This window comes from Centrocercus urophasianus, unplaced genomic scaffold (assembly GCF_019232065.1).
Source record: "Centrocercus urophasianus isolate 14NV4802_14NV808 unplaced genomic scaffold, USGS_Curo_1.0 seq_17, whole genome shotgun sequence".
NCBI lineage: Eukaryota > Metazoa > Chordata > Aves > Galliformes > Phasianidae > Centrocercus > Centrocercus urophasianus.
Window position 1 is genome coordinate 10,692,706 of NW_024884722.1, and position 24,034 is coordinate 10,716,739.

Genomic DNA, 24,034 nt, shown 5'->3' on the forward strand with positions numbered 1-24,034 from the left:
AATTTCTCATTTAGTCCTCTGTAGCAGCTCACAAAAGCAGTCCCTCAAATCCTAATGATCAACAAAGACTGAGATCAGCCCACAGTTTAGCTCAAGGCCCACAGGACCATTGTTTATGTACATCCCTCCCATCTATGTCTAAATGGGAAGCTATGGCCTTGCACTAACAGTGTTATTACCAGATTGGGCCATTACTGTAAACTCCTTTGGTGTTTCAGAAGAACAGAGACAGTAGCAACAGTTTATGCACATGTGATGGATGGAAACTTAAATTTAAATAGAAAAACACAACCATCGCTCTCCAGCTTATGTTGGAACCAGAGCAGAAAAGTGAGGGAGCAGAGAGAAAAGAATTCTTTTTAAACCAAGTGAAAAGGTTCACAAACCTTATTGAAATAAGGGAGCAGAAGAATTGAAAATATTTAGCTTTAATATTTCACACAAAAAATAGTTTGCTACATTTTGATTTTAAAATTTTAAACTTTCAATACCTCCCTATTTTTTCAGCAGAACTATGCTTAATCACTGTTTTTCCTTTCTCCCCTTTCAAGAGACATCAGCATTAGAATCCTGAAAAGACTTTCCAGCCCCTTAACAGAATGGACATGTGGAGCTGAGGCTGGTTTGTAGCCAGTACGTTACAATGCAGAGAGGTAGCAAGAAAGGCCTAAATCCTACCCATCTTCCCATTTCAGTCCACATAAACTGTCCTGTAATCAGATTGTCACCTGACCTAATTTCTGTCCTCTCTTACAAATGCAAACACTGGAACACCTTCCCAAACATGCCTCCAATCTTCCTTCCACTCCCATTAGGTTTTATAATTCAACACTCCACAGAATAAGATCCACTTTTAGTACTGTCAACTCATGAGAAGTGGATAAAAGCTACTCACCACTAAGTCTATCACCTGCATCAAAACTCCATCACTCCTTGGGGCTATCCTCAACTCAGTTAGGTTGAGAGATGGATTCTTTAGGAGCTTTTTTTGCTTTTTTCTTCATGAGCCTCCCTGCACTGATCAAAAATGATCAACCAATCCAGCATGCAAAAATTACCCCGAGAGCATTTCCATCCAGAACTGAATGCAGCCATTCTGCAGCACTCACAAGAAAGAACCTTTCCTAGCTCAGTTTTGTAGATCTGACTACGCATCCTGTTCCCCGAAGAGCAGCCTCTAAATGCATGCGTCATGTTCAGCTAAAACCTCTTACACATCCTGAAAAGCATTTACTTTACCTTAACTCATTTACTTCAGCTTAACTCCTAAGCACAAAATATCACACAAATAAAGGTACTGCAACCAGATCCACTGTTCAGCTGGGGTATACAAGGAAGTGTAAACACACTGACGTTTGTGCACACTGAGACTGTGGTTATTTTCTGTTTGTTTTCCTCATCTTCCCTAGCTGATGTCATCAAGAGCCTTCTCAGAAGTGAACAACAGAGATAGAGGTGAGTAGATGATGAACATCATTAAAGTATTCATGACAGACTCATGGTCTGTCCTGATAAAACCTTTTTCTGCTCCATCATAAGAAATGATAATATATCTAAAAAAAAAAAAAAAAAAAGAAAAAGACTTGTAGGTATACACAGAGAAATAAACGGTGCTGATTGAAATATGACAGACAACTGGAACACACTTGGAACCAAAGTGTGATTCAAGTGCTCACCACAGTCCCTGGTTGGCTGGAGTGTGTGTGCGTGCATGTGTGTGTGATTCAGGTTTTGTTTTAAACATTTCTTCCTTTACTAAACATTAAATTATTTCCTAAGAAATAAAAAGCTATGTACATTGTAATTATCTACAGTAGGCCTTCGGCATCCTTGCTATTCACATGCATGGCATTTGAGCTGCATTCATAAACGCAAGCATGTTCCCTCATTGCTTGTGGTGCTGTCCCCTCCAGCCAATCCACAGTCCAAGGAAAACTAATGTGCACGCTCTGAATTTATTTTTCCCCTTTCTCAGCAGTCAACAATGCCAGAGGGTGACTGAAATTAAAAGCAATTACAAAAAGGCAAGATCCTGCAAAAAGCTGAGACATGCACATCACTGGAATGTGAGGGCTGTTGGCAGGTTGCAGAGTCTGGTCCAAAAGCCCAGCCTAAGCCTTCTGGCAGAATGAAGCAGGTGATTCATGACTCGCAAAAAAGATCAGAAAAGGGACCATTTACCTACACTTACCTTGCCTAAGGTAGCATATCTTCCTACTGTATTCGAATACTTAATTCCTATTCTGTATTTAAGAGGAGTCAGGCATTCAAATCCCATTGCACACTTCTCTTATTCTTTGCTTTTTATTTCTGATCTGATGGAAATTTCCTAAGTATGAAGAAACCTGCTATTTATGAATGCAGCCCTGGTAAACAGAAAAAGCCCACCCCCATCCCCTCCCAAATGATAATAATGACATATAACTCTCTTTTTTCATAATAATAATAATAACAATAATAATTACAAATAAAAAGTCAGAAATTTTGTAGACCAAGAGGATTCTCAGTATTAAACACTAGTGCAGTTGGGGATTTCCTTTGTGCTTTCACTGTTGGCAATAGTTGAGATGCTTCCTGTGGAGGAGAAAATGGAGAAGACAGTCAGCGCAGCAGCTTCAACAGTGGGGTCTATATTGCTTCTCACTCCTTAGGATGTAAGTGTAGAAACAGAAAAGGTGCTTAAAAGTAACACATTCTGCATTGCACTTGCAGTAAGCACAGAGTATGTAAAAAATCTGTTATTACAGTTCTGTTGGCTACCAGTAAACTTGTTAAGCTATTAGTGACATATTCATTTGTAAAGACAGCACATCAACAGTGTAAGCTTGGCTTAGTTAATTTTTCTGAGGCTTTACTGAATTTGGGAGCCCTCCACAGGAGTGAAAGGGTCATGAACAGATCAAAGTGTGACTCGCAGCCATTACTAACTCCTATAAATCTACTACTATTTCCAGTTTCCTGCTCTAGTCATATAACAACAGGATAAAGGATGAAAAACTGTAGGAAAAACTCAGTGTTACTATGTTGATAGAATTTTTCCCTATTGCAGTGTCTCAGCATCTGCTTGTACATGGGATCACAGTCACTGCCTTGCTTAACACCCACATCCTCACCTAATATACAGTGAAAAAAGCCCCAGCCAAGGGCTGTGTCTCACCCATCACTCGTGTGTCCAGCTCTTTGTCCATCAGCTCTTCAGGATCTGTGAAATCACTCAGAGTGATTTTGGGTGCATTTTCACTTTGGCTGACAGAACCAATCATTTCCTGCTCCTTGTCATGCTGAACTTGGGCATAGATATTAATCCAAGGGATTTTCCTGCACAGAAAGGAAAATAGGTTCTATTTTGCCAAGGTACATCACTGGTACGTCACTGATTAATCAGACGAGTTAAACTCAGACCAATCTCAAAAACACAGCAGTGGAAGTGATGCAGAATATCATCTCTCAGATGATGATGGCACCACAGTGACATTCAGCCCTAAGCATGCCATTAGCATCTACTAATAACTGTACCAACCTAAAGCTACCCCAAAGTCTCAGGCCACTGCCTTCGTACCCTGTACCCACAGGCTCCTCCAGCAGTAAACCTGATATTCTGGTGCTGCCCTGTTCTGATGTGCACAGTGGATACTGCACACCTAGCTCAGACAGCAGCAGTCAGCTAAGTATAATCAGTCGCAATTGCCAACTCCCTGAGTATTTATTATATGATCAGTGGTGCATTGGAAACCAAAAGTAAAAATCAATTGAAGCACTACTATTAACTGAGAAAAAAATTGCTACGTTTGTTTCTATTGACAGGCCCACAGTGACACAGTAGAAAATGCCACATCAGAAAGAGTTATAAAGAATTGATCCTGCCTGAGAGAAAGAAAAGGACTTGTACCTCATAAAACCTACCTAAAGTCTATTTCTTACCATTTCAGTGCAAAACGTGGTTTGTCATGCTAAGGACAGTGACAGTTTGCAGGGACTTATTTTCTATTGCTACTTGGGGAACTGAGAAAGTGAAAGCACTATTTCTTCTTCCAAACTCCAGGAGAAGTTAATTTGGATTACTGGAATAATATCCTTGAAAATCAGATAGACAGACAGACAGATAGTCAGGTAGGCCCCCAAGCATAGTTCCTGGGAGAATATTTAAAAGAGAACTGACAAGTAACATCTTAAGTGTCTGAGTGGTCACTAGGATTATTTGTGTGCAGTGGACCATGGAAAGGTGACCGATTGCTTTTTCTACCTGCTGAGCCCATAGGTTGGTGGACTTAAAAATAAGGAGGCTGTGTGCAAACCAGCAAAGCACTGATTCTATAAATCTGTGGAATTAAAAATTCATGCAGACCCATGCTCCTCCCAGAACATTTTCCTGTTAACAGCAGTTCTGTATTCAGGCCAGGACCACTGTTAATCAGAAAAGTACATACTGCTAATGGACCTCTGAATCACTAAGAGCTAGAGAAAAGCTTTTGTTTTCATCTCCTTTTAACTTTCCATTCATAACTGTTGCATGCTCTCACTGAGCTCAAGTATTTGCTTTGTGTTAAAAAAAATCAAGCTGAGGACACACTGGGTATCTAATTTTTAATTTTTGGCAGTTCCACATGCTTGGGACAAATCAGATTAAGAACTGGTAAGTTGAAGAGCTTTGGACTAAGCAAAACTCATACTTTTAGCCATCTATTCTCTCCTCTTCCCTCCCCATTCGATTTCTAATGCATTACATTCTCAGACATTCTGTTTTAAAAGGACAGGGTCTTTTCTGCCCTGGAGCACAGCACGAGGCTGATGGATGCTACACTCCAGGTTTCATAAAGGCTCAGGATGCTAGTATAAGAGTTTGTTTTATGAGATATAGAAGCATAACATGATGCGGACTCTGGCAGTCAAAATATGCAGATCCTTCTTCTTGACTTACCCCTGACCACAGATCCAAAGATCCAAAGCACAAACCTAAGACACAACCTTACCAAGATGAAAAGGAAAACACACCTTACTCTGGCCCATAGAAAAGATAGCAGAGGGAACAAAGTAGTTGAAATAGTTGAAATTCGGACAGGAAAAGATGTAATTTCCCAATTTGAAGGTTTGCAACCTATTCGTGTCCAGATATTTATTTTTGTTTCTAATACAATATTTTGTCACTGGGCAGGATGTGAGCACTTAGACCATTTAACGCAGTAAGTAGAGTACTGAATACAAAGTTATTGATAAAAAGCTCCATCTGCCTAAGATATAATCTTCTAAGGTAGCCCGTCAGCTAACAGGTTGTTCTTATCCCATATTTTGCTTGATAGCTTGCAGCAGCAGAGCATCATAGGCCAGCATGTGTCCTGCCTACTGTCAAAGCAAAGGGTATATTTTAACATCTGGCAAAGTAAATCTCAGCACAGATTCCAAAAGATACTTTGCTGCATTACACAAACTTTTCTGACATTAAATCTCCCTCCGTTAATATAATGACACCCATTTCTTTGCTCTTGCCATTCACCTTGCAAGATACAAATGAGATCCTACTGCACTAAAGCAGTTGGCAAGACGGATGTAGACTGTATGAAGACATCAGTCATGTTTTTTGACTAGGTGAGCACACAGGCATTTTCTGGTCTATGGTTCAAACAGATCTGCTGAAGCAGGGAACAGCTTGACTTCTGAGCTCTTTGTGAGTTTTCAGAGCACTGATGTGGAAGAACAGGAGGTGGATTTTTTTTGTATTTAAGAACTATGGAGCTGTACTTGTCTAAGTCTTAGGCCAGTACAACTCATTCTACACCTGCAACCCAAGCACTGCTCTGCCTAAATTTCCTGTAAACCACCCAGCATCTCCTCCTCCTATCCACCACAGTTTTTCATCTTACCTCTTGAACTTGTAGATTAAAAAAACAGCCAAGCCCACAAACACCACAGACAACAACATCAGCATCGCCGAACTGCTGTGACCTGTGCTGGAATCAACAAGGGGTGCTGCAGGAGGAAAGGCAAAGCATTACATTTGCAAGACATTAGCAAACACGTAACAGAGATTTTCTCTAACAGAGAATTGAGCTCACCTCTGTCACATCTGCTTTATTATCACCACTGCATGGTGCATGCTGTTTCCATCAAGGCCAATGAGTATAAAATTAATTGATTCTCATATCCTTTGAAAACCACATTCCTTTTTCAAGGCAATGCAGTCTAACATCTCCTAGTGAAAAGGCACAGCAAGCCATGCTCAGCTGAATGGTCAATCCTGTGTTAACGCTGAGCTATTTCTTTTTAGGTTTGTCCACGGACAGAAGTGGAAATGAAATTTATGAAGTTTGACTTAATAGACATCTATTCTCCTTCAGAGAAGTAATCTCAGAGTGGTTCCCATCTTCCAATTACTTGTCTGCCTCACATGTGAAAGAGTCCTGGTCTTTTGAGAAGCCCCAAGGCTTCTCCTTCTAGCAAGACCTAATTGTTACCTTTTAATTCAGTCATTTTTTGTATCATGAAGGAAACTAAATCAATAAATCTAGACCCAAGCAGGCACCACACTCTGGATCTTTGGTCCTATCCTTGGCATTTTTGATAGAGTAAATAAAGTGTATTATAAAACCTTGTTTGTGCAGCTATTTCCACAGCTCATTGGAACACACTGTCTTAATGGACTGAGAACTATTAAAGTCTGATGAGAACACTCTAATAATGTGCAAATGATTGTAAGTAGCATCTGAATGTGTCTCACTGCATAAATATTATTTAGTTCTTTTTTTTTTTTCTTCTTTTTTCTCTATTGTTCTCTATTCTTTTTCTGTCACTTAGATAACGGGGACAGATTCTCTGCAAATAATTCTCTGGTTCTAGCTGCAACTTTTCAAATTCAGGATTCTGATCCTACCAGTATTCTGCTTCCACCACTTCTATGAACTTTTTCTTGGAAAATAACTGACTCTTATTTCACTCAACTGAAAAAAAATATGGGAATGGTCATGAAAAAAAATGCAGATGCAGCACCTGCACTTACAGTGTCTTACTAGAACAAACCCAGAGAGAGACTGCAGAAGTTGGTATCTCATTGTGTATTGTAAATTAATTCCTTTCAGACTATCTCTGTTAAGGTCTAACTCTCACCTCCAAACAACAATCAGAAAGCAAAGATACAAAGACATAGTCTGCAGAAGAGGAGGTGAGCCTTGGTTTTGCCCAAATCTTCTCTCTGAGTGTCTCAAGTAAAAGGAAGCAAACATGCTTTATCCTAGGACATGAATCTCACTTTTCCAGAGAGTCTATTAGCAGTGTCACATGCACAAGATCCCATGCTTCAGATAACTGCAAGGGCAGCCATAAAAAGCAAGGGCAAAATAAATACTTCATCTCCTCTACAGCCATCATTGTCTCAGCAATAATCAAGAGCTTCACACTAGGCTAGCCAAAATTCTCAGCTGTAGCTGAGAGCTTCACACCAGGGCAGTCTAAAGCAAGTGTGATGAAGCTTGAAGCAACTACTTGCTACTATGTGAAAATGGAGATAGGTAACAGTGAGACAGTGATTTGTAGAAGTTAATATTCAGATCTAGATCTTTTCATGACTGTAGGACACATAAATAGTCCTGGCTAGTCATACCATTAACAAACCCTCTACAACAATGGTATGATCCAATATCCATAAAAATTAGTAAGAATGCTCTCACTTAATTCTACAGGTGCCCAGTGAGAGTTTAATAGAAAACCATTAACCTGATGCTCTAAAACACTTGATAAACATCAACGCACTAGTTAATTACACCACAGGAACTCTTAAATGGTACTTTCAATACTTTTACAAACTAGTGTATGAAGATACTACTGCTTGGTTCTGTTTGTAACACTTCCTTCTGTCTCAGTACGACAAGCTCTAAGTAACCCAGTAGCATATATCAAACTGTTGAGTGCTGTAGTGTAAACCCATTCACCTGGAGCCGTACGAATCCTCTAAAGAATCACAGTTATGCCTCTTACTCCACACTCACCTAATGTTAACTGAGTGACATACACAATGACTTCAACACCAGGTTTCAGTTCAAACTGGACCAGGTTCTGATTGAGAGCATTAAAAAGGATTTCAACAACCTGAGAAAATAGTAAGAGATACAGGTTACAATATAGAAGAGAGCCAGCTCAGGAAAACGTTCAGAAATGTTAGTCACCACTTGTAGGCTACGTACATCTCTTACTGTCTTCAGGAAGAGGAGGAAGAAAGCAGGAAAGAGAAAGGTATGTGAGAAAACTGAGGAAGTAAAGAGAGACATGCACATGCTTTAGATTAAACTGAGTGTTACTGAATTCAAGTCTCCCTGAAGGACAGACACGCTTTTGAGGTTCAGAGTGTTATTATAATTCTCTGGGGAATAAAAGGCAAGAATGTGAATGTGGTGTGGAAAAGAAATTAAGGATCTTCTCATCTTCTACTATGTCTTGTGAGCTGGATCTTACACACTTGGAAATCACTGAGATATTCTCATTAGTGAGTGATGGAATCGAGCTGGGCAGTCTGGCCTACTAACAACTCCTTGCTCCCTTTGATTCAGGACAAGCCTAGTTACATAGCTCCTGCTGAAATACACTGTTGGGATGCTACTATCCAGTGATATCAAAATTTTTATATTTCTCCTTCATTTAGATGAGGGGCCTTGAAAGGGAGGCTACCCACAGCTCAGCAAGCCAGATGTGATGTATTATTTGATTGCCTCACAGCATATATTTTTCATGTCACCTGGAGCCTGAGCTTGTGAGTGCCTGGTCTCCACCAAGTAATTCTGGTGGTCGGGGCAGAACTCCTCAAGTAGGAGCCATTAACAGGTTCCAAAGTACAACTGAGTAGACTGTCAAATACAGTGAGACCACTAGAGCTACAGCTCATGGTCAACTAGGTCAGAAATGCAATCAGATGTCTCCATAATACTGCTATATGAAAAATGTTCACAACTGTGTTTTCAGAGAGAATTCGAATAGGAGTAGGCCCAACCAAACTGGACAGAAACAATTCCAAGAAAATCTCTCCAAATAGCCTTCAAAATCTTCCTTCTTCTATGCCTCTCCTTTGTGCATACTTAATAGCGTTAATTTAAGAATGCAGTTTTGCTAGCTTTCTACGACAAACATACTACACTGAAGGGGCTAACTTTGCTCAGTGGGTGAAAACAACTTCCATGGAATTCAGGAATCCTTTGAGTGATTCAGTGTTTGATCACAGAAGAGTTACTCCCATAGGCACTTTGAGATGGGCTACCCATAGCTTTCACAGAGTAGAACAGTAGGAATGGTGCATACAAGAACATTAGCTAGAGCAAAGCAGCTTTTTCAGCACTACTTCACTCCTTTGCTTTCATAGATTTGATATAACTGCTTGGTAATTTTAGCAAAAAAAAAAAGCTTCAGCAGACTAGTGTTCTTGTTCCTAGCTCTTCCTTTGCCTGTGTATCACTGTAGCAATTCATCACCGTAATTACCTATTTATCTAAATGGATGGATATTGTAACTTTCAAATACAGTTTGCACACACTATGTGCTGCTTCAGAATAAAGAGTTCTTGTTCCTGTGAAATATGAGCTGAAGAGCTTGATTTATTTTTAGTAAACCTCAGTATATTATCTTGCTGTTTTGGCCTTTGTCTATTAGCATTCCTCCAAGGAGTGGAGGGAGTACATATTCAAGTTCCTTTGGCCATAACTACTGTAATGAGGGCACACTACTGATCTAGGTACTGATCTAGTCTACCGTTGCTGGTAGACTGTGACGCATCTCAGTGAGGAGCTTGAAATCCCATTTTCCCTGTGAAAGTCATTCTCTTTAATGGTATAAACTATACTGCCACAATCCAACACGCATCCAGTTACACCTCACATACTGCAAGTCAATTCCAGTGCTGAAAAGGTTAAGGGGTCCATCTGTAAATGTTACCATGGGAATAAATGATCTGTGAACCCTTTTATCCTTACCTGTTCCAGATCAGCTTCACTGCTTTTCCTTCTCTCTGTAATGTTTTTGCAGGGTAGCACAAAGAGCTCAGCAGAAGTAGGCAATCCAGGAAATACGGCTACCAAGATTTGTTCATCAGGAATACCAGTCACCTAAAAAAAGTAAACAGGTGGTCTCTAGCTGCTCTTCTACTGCTGATTTTTCCATTCACTATGGGAAACTACGCTCCCATCAAATTGTAATTTGTCAGTTCTGCTATGGCTGAACTGTTGCAGCCACTGAGTGAGTCTTAAAATAGAGGTTCTGCTAATGATGTTCTCTGTCATTTTTAGAAGTAAATGTAGCGTGGACAACATCCAGATGCCCAAAGATCACAACCCAGAGTTCAAAGACAAAACCTACAAATCTCTTCATATATGAATTTTCCATATAGTCCCTCACCACAGAAGAACAATGCAAAGTCAGATCCAGAGACTCAAGGAGACCAATAAGCATGCAACAAATGGGGACATGTGATGAAAATTATTTGCAATCACCTTCTAACAACAGGTTATAAGGATCCACATTTGCTACATATGAAGTAAATGAAACACATCAATGGGGCAGCCTACTTCTGGTGATTTGTCCTATAAGAACAGACTGTAGGTTGCAACCGAACAGTCAAAAAAGGACATACAGACATGCATTTCTACATGCTTTCTATTGTTGATGTTACTGTTATTCCAATATAGTTCATTTATTTTCTCTGCAAACTTGAATATATTACAATGTACGACCAGAAAAAACAAATGAAATAAGTGTTTTCTCAGGGTGGGAAAATAATCAAGGGAACTCTCATAAGCTGTGAATTTTGAGTAGGCTGCAGATGAGAAAAGCTGAGCAGGAATGCACTTTCTTCATAAAAATAATCAGTCACCATTTCTAAGAACAGATGTAGCTGAAGCAAAAATAAATAAATAAATTTTAAAAAGCAAGATACATTTTGGTAGAAAGTAAAAAAACCACAAAGGCTTGCTCATATCTATTCCTTGATTTCACACAAAACCAAAATCCCGGGCTATTTGATATCATAAATTATTCTGTCCGATTTCCTGCAAGAATTTGAGTGCTAGTTTACATATTCTAATTAATCCCAAAGGAAGATTCAGTATCTTCAGAAGCTTCTCTTTGACCTGTGTTTTAAGAGATAAGTTTATTTTCCCTCTGAATCCTCATTTTCTGCCCCATTTGGAAAGGGAGTAGACCTTTATAACATTCACCAATTGCTATACTTAGTTCCATTGGAAGACTGAGTATTAGGAATAGATCAAAAATATCTTCCTCATACACCTAACATTACTACATCTCTGTCTTCTGAGATGGATTGGATCAGCTGTCAAACTGCACACAGTAACGCTATCCAAATGTCTGGAGCAAAACCAGTGCAACTTGTAACATTGATTTTGGCAAAATAACAATAATAGTGATGCTACTATAATCAGGAATTTTTAAAGTCCTCAAGGATATTAAAAGCTGAAAAAATGCCACAGAAACATTAATAAAAGTAATTACAGTATTTCCACAGAACTCCCAATATAGTTTTCCTCTATAAAAAGATTCAGCATATTAAGAAGCAGTCGATTTAAAATGATAGCTTCATTACTGAGATCTTCCCACTCTTCAAATCTAGTATATTGAAAAAGTCTGAGTAACTTTATCAGCCTATTCTACATCAAGCAGAAGAGGTGGAAACAGAAGCTCACCTGTGCTAAAGCTCTCCTGATGACTTTGCCAATATCTTGTCTCCACTCAGGGATGTCAGGATTGTGGTAGTCCAAGTTAGGAGAAAATGAGAGGAGTTGAGATTGAAAATACTCTGGAATAGAAGAATAGTATTGATGAGAAGATTGAATGGGCAGAACTTAGGGTAGTGCCAAAAGTGTGGATTCAGTAATATCTCCTATTTATTTCAACGGAAACCTCAACAGATATGAAGAGCCCAATAACACTATTTGATAGAGCAAATTCTCAGCTACAAAACATTATTTTTCAACAGTCACCACGGCATTTTCATCAGCATTGAAATGAGCCTGCATGCTGCACTTATAAAAATCTGCAGCTGTGGAGGTGACCCACTGTCACTGCTGTCACTGCTGAAACACTGCACCCACTGCCTCACTGTGCTCACATCCACTGTTTGGTCTCAATAAACGTCCAGCAAGCGTTGATGAATGTCAATAGGTGCCTTTTTTTGATGCATGGAGGAATTCAGTGACACACCATTGCTTCTTAAGCACTTCCATGTCTAACACCATTCTCTCAGACTGCCCCTCCACTGCCATCATAAAGCAGTAACATGTAACGGAACATTAATGGAAGGTTCAATCTTCCAACATACCACCAATATCCACCTCTGACGCCATGGGCCAACAAAATAAAATAGGAGGCATTACTTTTAGAGCAGCCCTCATATTAAAATGATTTAAAGCAAAATAGAGATGAAAGAGTGAAGGAAGAAAAGAGCCTGGCTAGCACCAAGCAGGACAGAAAACTTGCAAATAATGTACTTAGAAAAGAAATCTTGCTCTAATGCCAGCCTGTGGCTTTTCCCAGAAGAAATGGAAGTGAAAAACAAGGGAAGGGAGAAGTCTTGCTTTCATGTTGGTCTTAGGCCACCCAGGTTCAAGTAATTTTGCCACTCAACTTCAACTTCTGCTTACAAAAAAGTTAACTAGTAAATAAGATGGCATCTGCCTGAAATTTGGAAACTGTGTAATTACATGCACTATGGTCTGCAGAGAAAACACATACTGTAAGTAATATGTTTTCAAAAGCAGCCATTATCTGTTTGCTCTCCTGGAGGGAAGCCACAAATGGTTAATTCCCCAACAAATCAGAGCTCAGTGGTGCTAATGACAGGGTAATCAAGTGATGGCTATTCATGAAATGCTTTGAAATTACTTCCTAATTGACTGATGGCAGGAGGAAGAAAAACTTCCTAGACTTCAAATTCACACCAATTTAAAATTTTCTCCAATTCCATCTCTCCTCTGTGGTGTCACTACAGTCCAAGCCTAACATTTATGACCAACACGCACAATGAATTTAGGAGAGTGGGAGATACAAGTTCAGGGTGGGAATCACACTCAGATAGAGATTCTCAGGGTAGAAGACTGTCCTTTCTTTTTGTGCTATGTGTATATGTATGTGCTGTATGTGCTATGTCACACCTTGAAGCACCTGATCTGAAGTCACGTAAATAAGTACCATTAATGATTTTTAAGAAGGTACCAGCTGTAGATCAAGCTAGACCAGCAAGAGTATAAATTAGGAAATCCACAGAACAGCACGGATGTGCCAGCACAGCATTCGTCTTGCATCTTTTGCAAGTTCTGTTCTTTCTTTTTAGACACTGCAATATATTTTTAAATAAAACAAGTATGGAAGAGTAGGCAATCTCTCTCTCGGTTCTTAACCCAGAGCCTGACATATAAAGCTTTTGACATTTGAACTCTCAGTACAACATCCAATTTTTTTTTTTCTTTCACTAAATTCTGCACTATTAGCTACAATTTTTGAAAACCCTCAATAATTCTTCACTGTTAACATCACAAAGGCATACTCATTATTAGAGCCATAATAATTTAACATAGGGCACAGATTAGAACTGGTAACGTAATTTACCAGAACAAATGTTTACAAAAGATGTCCCTTGTTTACATATTCAGACTTGAATTGATCACCAGATTTGGGTTGAGGAAGGACTCCTTCCTTCAGTGAGCTCAGTTTACAATATAGCCTTGTGTATAGGACTATTTGGATGTTCCAACTGCATGAATTACTCTGTGATAAAGTCCCAAGCTTTGGATATTTTAGAAAACAACAAAATTTCTTACATAGTATTTGGAAGCAGAAAGTGAGAAACACACTGGGATCTGCTGGGACCTTCAGTTCGCATATATAAAGATTGAGATCACCTCTTGAATACTCCTGATTTAAGTTTATTCCAGAAACCAGTGGAAAGCTGCAAATTTCACATAACTAAACACTGCATTTTGCAATACCCAAAATATTCAAGCAGAGGTTTACTTAGCATTTGCTAATACTGAGTTTGGATATTTCTAAATCATATCAGCAAATTATTAAAAAGCCATTGCATTGCACAACCAGGCAGTCAATAAATATCTGTTCAGCTGGTAGTTAAAGCTGAACATACAGCTTTCAAGTCATCAGCAGCAAATTTATCTTTAATTACAGAAACAAGACACATGCAGTTCAACCACATAGGGCAACCTCAGTTATTTGAAACCAGGTCCTCAATAAAACTTGCTGCCTAAATAAAGGTTTGTCCTTGAATGCTGGATGCTAAAAACTAGGTGAAATGAAGGCTAGCCCAGAAGAAAATTCTTCTACATACAGGTACAGCACAAACATACCAAACGAGATGCATAGGGATATCCAGTGAACACACAGTGAACCTCCAGCTGTGGTATGGAATATGGGCAGAAATACCAACAATAGAGCCGTTTCTGTCCCATTTCTTTCAAACTCTTCACCTTTATAAAGTGACTATGTGAAAAGAAATCCTGGGTGTATACAGGCTACTTTAGTGACATACCATGTCTGCTTCTTTCCACAACTAGAAAACAGAGGGGAGATGCTCTGCATATATTCTAAAGAGTTTTTTAATTGGAAAGTTCCCAGTCAGGAAGCCAATGAGAGCAAAGCAGAAGCGAGCCATTTCACTACAGTGCTGCACTTACAGATGCAGTTAAATTCTCTATTCAGTTCACTTTGCATTTAGTAATTACAATAAATCTGATCTACTTTGTTCACAGCTAACAAACATTTTACTTTGGAGGTCCCTCTAGGCACTAGGGAGTTCAGAGTTCATTTTGGTTCAACGACAACTGCCTGTTCTTCACTTCTGTATGTTCCCCGACATCTCATTGTAAATGGATGAAGTTACCATGTACTGCGATCTCCTTGGTGTCTTGGATGAGGGTGTTGCCTGCAGCAACCTGCACAGTGACAGTGTTCATCCCCTCCTCGCTGAAGATGTAGGAGATGCTGCTCTCCAGGGTGATGAGGGGCTGCAAAAGGGAAACAAACACAACAAAATCAAAATCAGGGTGCAATTAACTCAGGCACAACAGCCAGCTGAATAATCCACAAGGCCAAAATATCCTTTTACCCCTGGCTGATACAGAGTGCTCAGATCTGCATGTTCTGCTAAGTTCAAAAAGCATGTGATCTGAACATTACCCAATGAGACCATTCCACAGGCTAAGCTTTCTCTCACTTCACTAAATACCTCCTGAAAATTTTTTCCACTGAACTGCAACTCGTTACACTATGAATGCCTCAGCAGAGCACAGCCAGTGATTGCAGAATTAATGCTGCAGAATGCAGTATTGTAAACACACAAGCATGAGCACTCAGCATAGTTGCTTTCTCAGCTGTCCAAAACAGAAGGTTCAACTCAAATCAGCATTTGACTGTAATCCAGAGACACAGTACTTCCTCAAACAACTTCTATTTGTCAGATTCAGTACCAGCCCCTCTCTTAAGAATCATAGAATCATTATGGTTTGAAGAGACCTCTAAAATCATGTCCAACCATCAACCCATCACCACTATGACCACTCACAGAATCATAGTATTATTAAGATTGGAAAAAACCTTCAAAGATCATGAAGTCTTGCCATCAAATCATCACCACTTTGTCCACTAAACCATGTCCCTAAATGCCAACTCTCCACAGTTCCTAAACACCTCCAGGGATGGGGACTCCACCACTTCCCTGAGCTGCCTGTTCCAATGCCTTAACACTCCTTCTGAAAAGAGAATTTTCCTAATATTCAACCCTTGCTAGTCCCACTACACCTGCCTAGGACAATAACTGGACAGGGAGACCACGCCACCATAGTTTGGAGGCACCACCATGCTGTCACTTGGGGTAAGGATGTGGCCAGTAACCCTGTCCAAAGTCACCTTTGGATGTATTAGGAGCTCCCCATAACGTCAAGGACTCAAGCATCTCAGCAGGGTTTGCTCTCACTTACAAGTGCAAATCCACGATCTATCTCAGAGCAACTCTGCTTGGGACAGAGCAGTGGTAGCAAAGATTGTCTTGCCCACGTTTCAAGTCCGTGAGGCATAAGCCATCTTCAACTATTAAGCTAGCAAGTTACGTTAAGAAGACTTAAAACATGGCATAACACCTATAGACACTACTATCTGAACATAGCTGGATGGCTTCCAGAATAAAGCTTAGCAGTATTTGGCCAGTTCCATACTGTGGCAGAGAAGGCTGACTTTATCTACATCTTCTCAAATACATCCTTGACAGCATTACAGCCACCCCCTTTGCACAGGAAATTCTTACAGATACACATCTAGAGGAGAAAAGCGCACCACAATTAGGGAAAGAGATTCACTTATTGAAAATCAAAGGTCTTGCCCTAATAGTGCCTTTGAGCTGACAGCTGGTCTATAGACAAGCCTCTTGTTTGGATTAAACCATTACAATAGAAACAGTGATAGAGTCTCCATTGCAAAAGCACTTAGAGGTCTAAGAGCACAGACAAAACAACTGTACCATTACAGCTGTCCCTTCTCCAAACTGATAGTTTGTCTCCAAAGAAAAATATCCTAAACATTCACTTTCCAGCTCTCACACTTAATCCCATCAAACTGATAATTTGCCTGCATTTCAAAACAGTGACCATTCATGTCATATTCATAGATAAATCAGTTTTCACTGTCATAAAACCAGGCTGGCAAAGAGATTTTTCCCCTGTAGAAAGCCACCTTCTTTTGACCTCTCATCCATTACCTGAAAAAGCAATAAAAGAAAAGCCTGTCTGATCACTGGGATGGCAGCTTGGGGTAGCTCTGGAGTTGCAGTTAACATATACTAAGATACACATCCTGGATGAGCAGAACAGACCTACATTAAAATTCAGTGATATTAGCAATATACTTGGAGGTTACAGGTTGTGATTATGTGCAAAGGCAGAAAAGAGGAACCAATCTGGTCTTTAAAATTACTAATTCCCTTTTGTGTGTGTATGCATGCTGGACATTCCATTATCATGGCTGATTTCACCTCCATCATGGAGTTTTAACATTCAGCCAACTCCTTAATTTTAATTCAGGCACCAAGACCTGGAAATCAACTCTAAATTAAATCAAGTAGTTTAAGGTTCATTTGCTCAACCTATTAGACAGCTGGACACATTTATTAAACTGGACCTGTGTTAATCCAAGCAAATTGGCCTTTGGGTATACTGCAAAAATTAGTACAGTAGAAATTCAGTACAACGACTCCAGCAAGATGTTGAGGGCAACAGAAGGATCTCAGCCAGGTTATTGGAGTGTAAGACAACATTTTCCTGTGCAATAGCACAGAATACCACTGTGAGAATGCGCAGTGACACAAGACACATGGTTTTGCTTGGGATGTCTATGGGCTGATCAGACATAGAAGCTGCTATTCTTCAGCACTGGAATCAGAGTGTAACAATGCCAGACAGTTACTGTGCACAATATTACACACCACATCCCACAGTTCACAAAGAAATCAGTGTGCTCAGTTTTGACCAGTACTGAATGCCACAGTTTGTCCATGAGACACATATCAAATGTCCCAGAAGGAGTTTTGATGTAATTCAGACTACTGTTTCGGGAAGAAAAAAAAAACAAACAAAACAAAAAACAATAAAGCATCTACTGCTGTATCTGCATGTATTGCCATACACTGAGAGCGGCTAAGCAGCACAACTGAAATACACGAGGTAGCTGGAGAGAACACGAAGAATGAATACTGCTCTGGATCTTTAATTGTCTGTAGATAAGAGGAGCCACCTCCTCTGATCTGTATCTCAATGTAATTCAATAACACATAAAACCACTCAAAGGAATTAAAATTTTAGCTACTCCACATACAGCTATGTCCAAATCATCTACGCATCTACACCTGCCTATACTCCACTGAAATTTGAGCTAGCTGATAGCTTAAGTAACAGATCCTATTTACGAGAGAGATCCAAACACCATGACAGATGGATGAAAATCCTTAGCAAACAAAATTGGTTTTCTCCACCTTTTCTATACTAATTTCTATTTCAAAAATTCTTCTACATTAAGGACAAAAGTCGTGGCAGAATAACTATGACACCTAGATTGCCTTCAATATAATAGAAAATGACATGACTTAATTTGCTTCTTATAAATAAAAGCAGATTCTAAATTCAAAAATAGTGGCAGTACAATTCAGTGCTGCCACTATTTTTTATGGAGGATAGTGCCTGTGTCAGCTGTCTCACACCTGAAGCTTGCATCAAAAGCTGTCACTAACATGCAGTTCCACTCTCTCCACTAGAAAACACAATCACAACTTGTAGATTCACTTACTTTAATTATTGATAGAAAAAGTTTTTCATGTTAACTTTTTGCCAGCATCTTCAACAATCCCTACAAAGAATTCTCATCTCTATTTATCTATCTATCTATATATCCAGCATATGAACAATAGTCACAAACAGAGCTTCTCAAGCTTGTAACTTGAAATTCTGGATACAACTGGTTATTTGTGTGATTCTGTTTGAACACCAACAGCTTTAAAGTATTGTGTTGGAATGTAGTGTTATATACAGCACACTGGTACATAATGGAAACACCCATGTTTATTTGAACACTGGCAGTTTTTAAAAAGTGTTGAAAGTCAGTATTATCCCATACATAGAGATATATAATTCAGTTACATTGCAAGTGAACTCTGGTAATAACAGTGGTCTTCAGAGCTCAGTAGGGCAGATAACAACCAGATGTAAAAAAAAGTAACTAATTCTAAGAACAATGTGAGAGAGGAGGAAAAAGATACACGGAGCTGAAGTGTAAAGTAATAGCAACCTTTTTTTAGAAAGTAAAAAGAAGAAAATAACATAAAATAAGCAATGACATGACGTTTTCATTGGGGTTAAGGGAATTCCCTGCCCTGGTACAACAAGCTTAGCAAATAAATGCATATCAAAGGGCAACCGTACCTTGGTGCTGTTACCAAACCACCAGAAGTAGGTAAGTGTGCCTGCTTGACTGGGCCAAACTACTGCAGTAATGTTGATATCTTTATTCCTGATAGCAACAAAAGGAACACTCAGATGGACGTGCTCCACTGGACCTGTGGGAAGAGACAGTTGATTATTAGAGATTCTGAGTTAAATCTTCCCAACTTAGTTGTAAACAGCAAGGATTCTTCTCTTAAATGAATCAAAACACTGTCAGCAGTGAAACTCTATTATAGACATACAAATGAATTTCTGAAGTCAATAAGCAAAAGATACTAAATTAATAAACAAAATCACCCTTTTTTTCCCCACTCAATTCTTGATGAACCAAAAATGTGCACTTCTGACAGTGCTAAGTTCAGACAGGATCAGGCCTGAAGACATTTTTTTAAATGCAGCCTGAGGGAGAACAATAAACTTGTTTTGCGCAGGATAGGGCAGGCTGCTGTTGAAGTCTTGATGGAGTTGTAGATGCTCATGTTCACTGCAGGGGAGTTGGACCAGATGAACTTTAAAGATCCCTTCCAACTCAAAAGATTCTATGATCCTATGACAGGACACAAGAGACAAAGAAAGTGTTTTGTTTAAAATCTATCCAGTAAGCTAAGATTAGTGGGCAAACCACATTAACCAAGTTGGCTTAAACCTGATTACGTAAGAGGTATTTATATATGACTTGATTAAATATGCCTTCACAGTTCCTCTTTAGAAGGTATTTTAATACCTTTACTTTACCATTTACTTTCTTTCTTGAACAGTTAGTTAAGGTTCACTCCCAGGAACAACATTTTCCATCAGATGCTGTGAAGCATTGGCTTTCTCTAACCCTGTTATCTTTTGGGTTCAATGTAAATTATATCTATTAAGACCAAATGTCCAGAATAAGTCCCGTGCAAGAAGTCCAGAATTAAGAAGAAAATTCCTCTTGCCAACCCCAACAAAGAAGAGTAAAAAATATTCAGGTTTTTGGTTTGTTTTTTTCAAAGCTTTTCCTTCTATCTCAATTTCTTCCTCCTTATCAAATATGCCAGTTTTGCTTATACTGAATTCCAGCTGGTAACTGGTGTGTTACTGAGCCCTTCTTGAATGGTACCTTTTAATATACAACAAACTGATAGACTATCACTATGAAAAGGAAAGAATGAGTAAGAAAGGAGTTTTCTTTTCTAATATAAAATATTAAGTCGAGGAAGCACAAAATTGCTGATTTTAACTGAGATTATCTAGTTATGTTACCTCTCAGCTTTTCAAATATGAAATGGGGATATTAATTACTTCACCTACTTGAATTACAAGAATACTGCAAAGCAAGAGCTGTTCTTTTACCAACAGAATATAGAGCTTGAAGGACAGAAACATATTCTAGATTTTGGCTCTCAGTTTAATTCCCCTTTTCCTAAGGGCTCTACCAGCAAGATTTCTGAAATTTGCCCATAGGAAGTACATAGGATTCCCATGAAGAGCAGGTTCCCCCAGATATCTTCTGACAGTGCAGTAAGAAGAAAAATGCTAAAATCTTGCCTTCCTTTAAAAGAGGGGATGAACAGTTTGAAAGTAGATTCCAAAAAGTTGAAAAGATGACTGCTCTCCATTAAGGCTAAAGGAGAGAAAACTACTGTTGCTTGAAGCCCAGGAGCTCCTTTATCTCTCTCCTTTTTTTTTTCAAGCACAAAGTTCCAGCACCAGACAGACATTACACCAAAGGTGATTTATATAGCTGCCATTCTGCCTGTACAGTTGAGCTTCAAGGGCAAATCTCCACTACTGACTAGTACATTAAAATATATTAAAAGTCTAGTACTATTTTTTTTTAAATTTAATTCTCACAGTTAGTGTGAATGTAAATGTCTGGAAAATACTTCCCTAGAGATAATGATAATAAGCTGGCCATCTTAGAAGGCTACAGAAGTCAAAGAAGAGAGATCTGAGAAGCTGAGGGAGAAGAGGACACAAATAAGCCTAGCAATTGCCCCTCTTCTGCATTCTGTTCTAAAATCCTCAGCATGGAACAGCAGTTCCTGGGAGAAAAATCAGATAATCTTTACAAAGTTCGTTGTTATTACCAGGTAACCATCACTTTTGTCAGCTAATGGTCCAAGGTGAAGGAAAAAACAGTTAATGCTCTAATAACAGGTTGTAAAATGCAGCCATGATTGACTTTGAGGGAATTATGAGCATAATAAAAGCTTCCAGGAACATTTATTCTTTCAAGCAAGGAGCCTGAGATTTAAAAGAAGAAAATAGTTCTCACATTTTGGAATTGTCGGACTTGTTTCCAGTGGGAAAGCTCAAGCACAAGACAAGCAGAATAGAATACTTTCTGACTGGCTCTGGGAAAAGATGGACATGTCTGGAAGCACCATTAAGACCACAACCAAAGAGGTACATCTGAACACAGATTCAGTTGCCTATCCAAGAGAAATAGTAGTCTTACAGCAGGACAAAGAACCGAGACCTTCCTGGTCTCATCCTGGGTTCCTTCCTCCCTTCTGAGGCTTTGATAAGGTCAGTCAAGGGCTCTACAATTCTGCTTGTGTGTCAGGTGGAGAGAAATTAGACTCATCTATGTAACAGCAATGGAAAGTCAGAAGCACACATCAAATGCATGAAGCACGAGTATCACAGCAGTTCTCAGTACATCCATATCCTAGGAAATACACTCATCACAATGATTTTTGTCTTATTTAATATGTGCTGAAAACATATAAATACTGAGTAAAAATGCTGCAGATTAATCTAAATCTCTTGGTATCAGAAGCACATTAAAATCACATATCTGGATTTTGTTTCATATGCTGTTTTACCTCTGACCTTTTCAAAATCCTTCTCAAGCTTTTCTCTGCACATGCAGACTGTAAATACACTTTTATACATGCTACTTGCAAAGTAGCATGTATATAAATGAGGTTGCATGCACTCCTAGGCCCCACTGAAGCTGCAGGGATTTTCAATGAGGTTAGGATTTTGCCCAAGGAATCTAGCAGGAGGAAGTACTTACAGACCACATGCAAAAAGAGGACAGCAGTGTCAGAGCCCAAGCTGTTTTCTGCATATGCTGTCACCTGGAAGATTCCAGCACTCTTATATACATGCCGGATGCCATCCTCAACAGGGCTGAAATTTGCATAGGATACCGCGATGCCATCCCCAAAATCAAGTTGAATATTTGTCCTCTGGAGATCACCCTGCAACAAAGAAGGTTGGATTAGGGAACTGGGCTCATAAGAGTGATTAATATTACATTCTATCCCACTGCTCAGCTCCATTTCATCAGTGTGGACACAAACTCATGACTTTACTAAAAAAGTCAAGCTTCATTCTGCCAGATCCAAAAGGGGCCAGATTCAAATCAGTGCCAGCTAGCTACTTATTATTAATGCTAAGAGTAGCTGAACATTTGCAGCTGTTACTCTGTCATCTTGGATTTAGAGATTTTGAGAAAGTAGAATGTCAAAGATGTATATATCAATGGGATCATATTTGATTATTCTGGTACAATGCATGGTTGGGGATTATGTGTCACTGCAAAGGGCAGGACTTTGCACAGCCCTTTGCTGAATGGGTGACATCCAACAAGCACTTTCATCAGAAGCAGCAAGACTGGAGGCACTACAATGATGGGAGGCTAGATGCTAATTGTTAGATGCAATTCCCAGGCATAAACAGAAGCCTTGGGAACATTCTGGAGACAGGTTAATAACTGATGATACTGACATACTTGGATCTAGCCTAACCTAGTTTTCAGGCTTCCTGCATAGTCAATGGAAAAGAGAAAAAGAAAGGAAACAGACCAATACATTCTATTCTAAGATAACTGAGACAGGTGACACGATTTATCTTCTGCAAATATCCATCTCTGTACCCCTATGATAAAAAGTCTAGATAACTAATTTCAGCTAGACATGTAACTTCTGGACAGCAGAATTTATAAAAGTTGAGTCCCACAGAGATGACTGATAGCTTTTGTCTAATGCCAGTCAACACAGATTGGGCCCGGTGATACACAGAAAAATGCAAGAGAAGATGAGAAAATCCCTACTAAGATTACTGTCAGTGATAGTTATTAAATGAAGGAGAGAACAGCAGACAAGAGATTCCAGCATTGCAGGTATTGTCTAAAAGCATCAGCTGCACTGCTTTAGTTTAAATTACGTTTTAAACCACCGCAGTTGAACTATAGAAGTGTCTGCTATTTCAGCTTCTTGGATTCCTACTACGTATTTGTTCTCAGCTGACTAAAAGTAACACAAAACAAGTCTCATTTAAACAGATCTAAAGCCCAGCACAGCAATTTCACTGAAGTGAAATAAAATTACACCCTGATAGTACCTGTGCAGCTTTCTGTACATATATAAAGCTGTATTAGCTCAAATAATTTATCAGGAAAAGGGCTCCACTGTATTTACCCTGGGTGAAAAAGATACCACTACCTCTTAAAGATGATCCCAGCTGTACTGATGATTTCTCACACATCAGTTCCAGAGTAACAAAAAACAACAAATTAAAAATCTCTGCTTCTAAATTTATGTCAGGCTTTTTTTGTTATTTTTACTGTTGTTTTTAAAGGAAATGTGGCAGTATTTCATAGCCATCTCATAAGTCCGATTTGCTGTAAGCAAACAGGGTTAACATCAAAGCTAATGTCAGCTCCAGTCCATACTGATCTAAGCAGGGAAGTAACCATATAACTCAACTCACAGCCAGTTCTGATGTACTTCCAAGCCCTTCACAGGCAGGTCAGACCTTGCACAGTCCTCCATTTGCTGGAAAAGTCAGAATTCACAAAAGTCTCTGGGCCAGTTGTTGCGCAAAAGAAAGCACAGCTTCATAGAATCACAGAATGGTTAGGTTGGAAAGGACCCCAAGGATCATTAAGTTCTAACTCTCCTGTCACACACAGGGCCATCAACCTTCCAAATCTGGGCCACGAAGATGATCAGGGGACTGGAGCACCTCCCTTATGAAGACAGGCTGAGGGAGCTGGGCTTGTTCAGCCTGGAGAAAAGAAGGCTGCGGGGTGACCTCATTGCAGCATTTCAGTACCTAAAGGGAGCCTACAG

At 39.3% G+C, this 24,034-nt stretch overlaps 1 protein-coding gene across 1 annotated transcript in view; it reads right to left on the minus strand.

Annotated features, from left to right (window-relative positions):
* Positions 1-2,502: 2,502 nt before the first annotated feature.
* SORCS3 (sortilin related VPS10 domain containing receptor 3) overlaps positions 2,503-24,034 on the minus strand; it is a 271,115-nt gene continuing 249,583 nt past the window's right edge. Inside the window, 9 exon segments of the mRNA XM_042818330.1 lie at positions 2,503-2,574; positions 3,158-3,318; positions 5,859-5,964; positions 7,977-8,076; positions 9,945-10,076; positions 11,667-11,779; positions 14,873-14,996; positions 18,954-19,087; positions 21,973-22,159. Coding sequence (XP_042674264.1) covers positions 2,510-2,574; positions 3,158-3,318; positions 5,859-5,964; positions 7,977-8,076; positions 9,945-10,076; positions 11,667-11,779; positions 14,873-14,996; positions 18,954-19,087; positions 21,973-22,159 — 1,122 coding nt within the window. The 3' untranslated portion in view covers positions 2,503-2,509.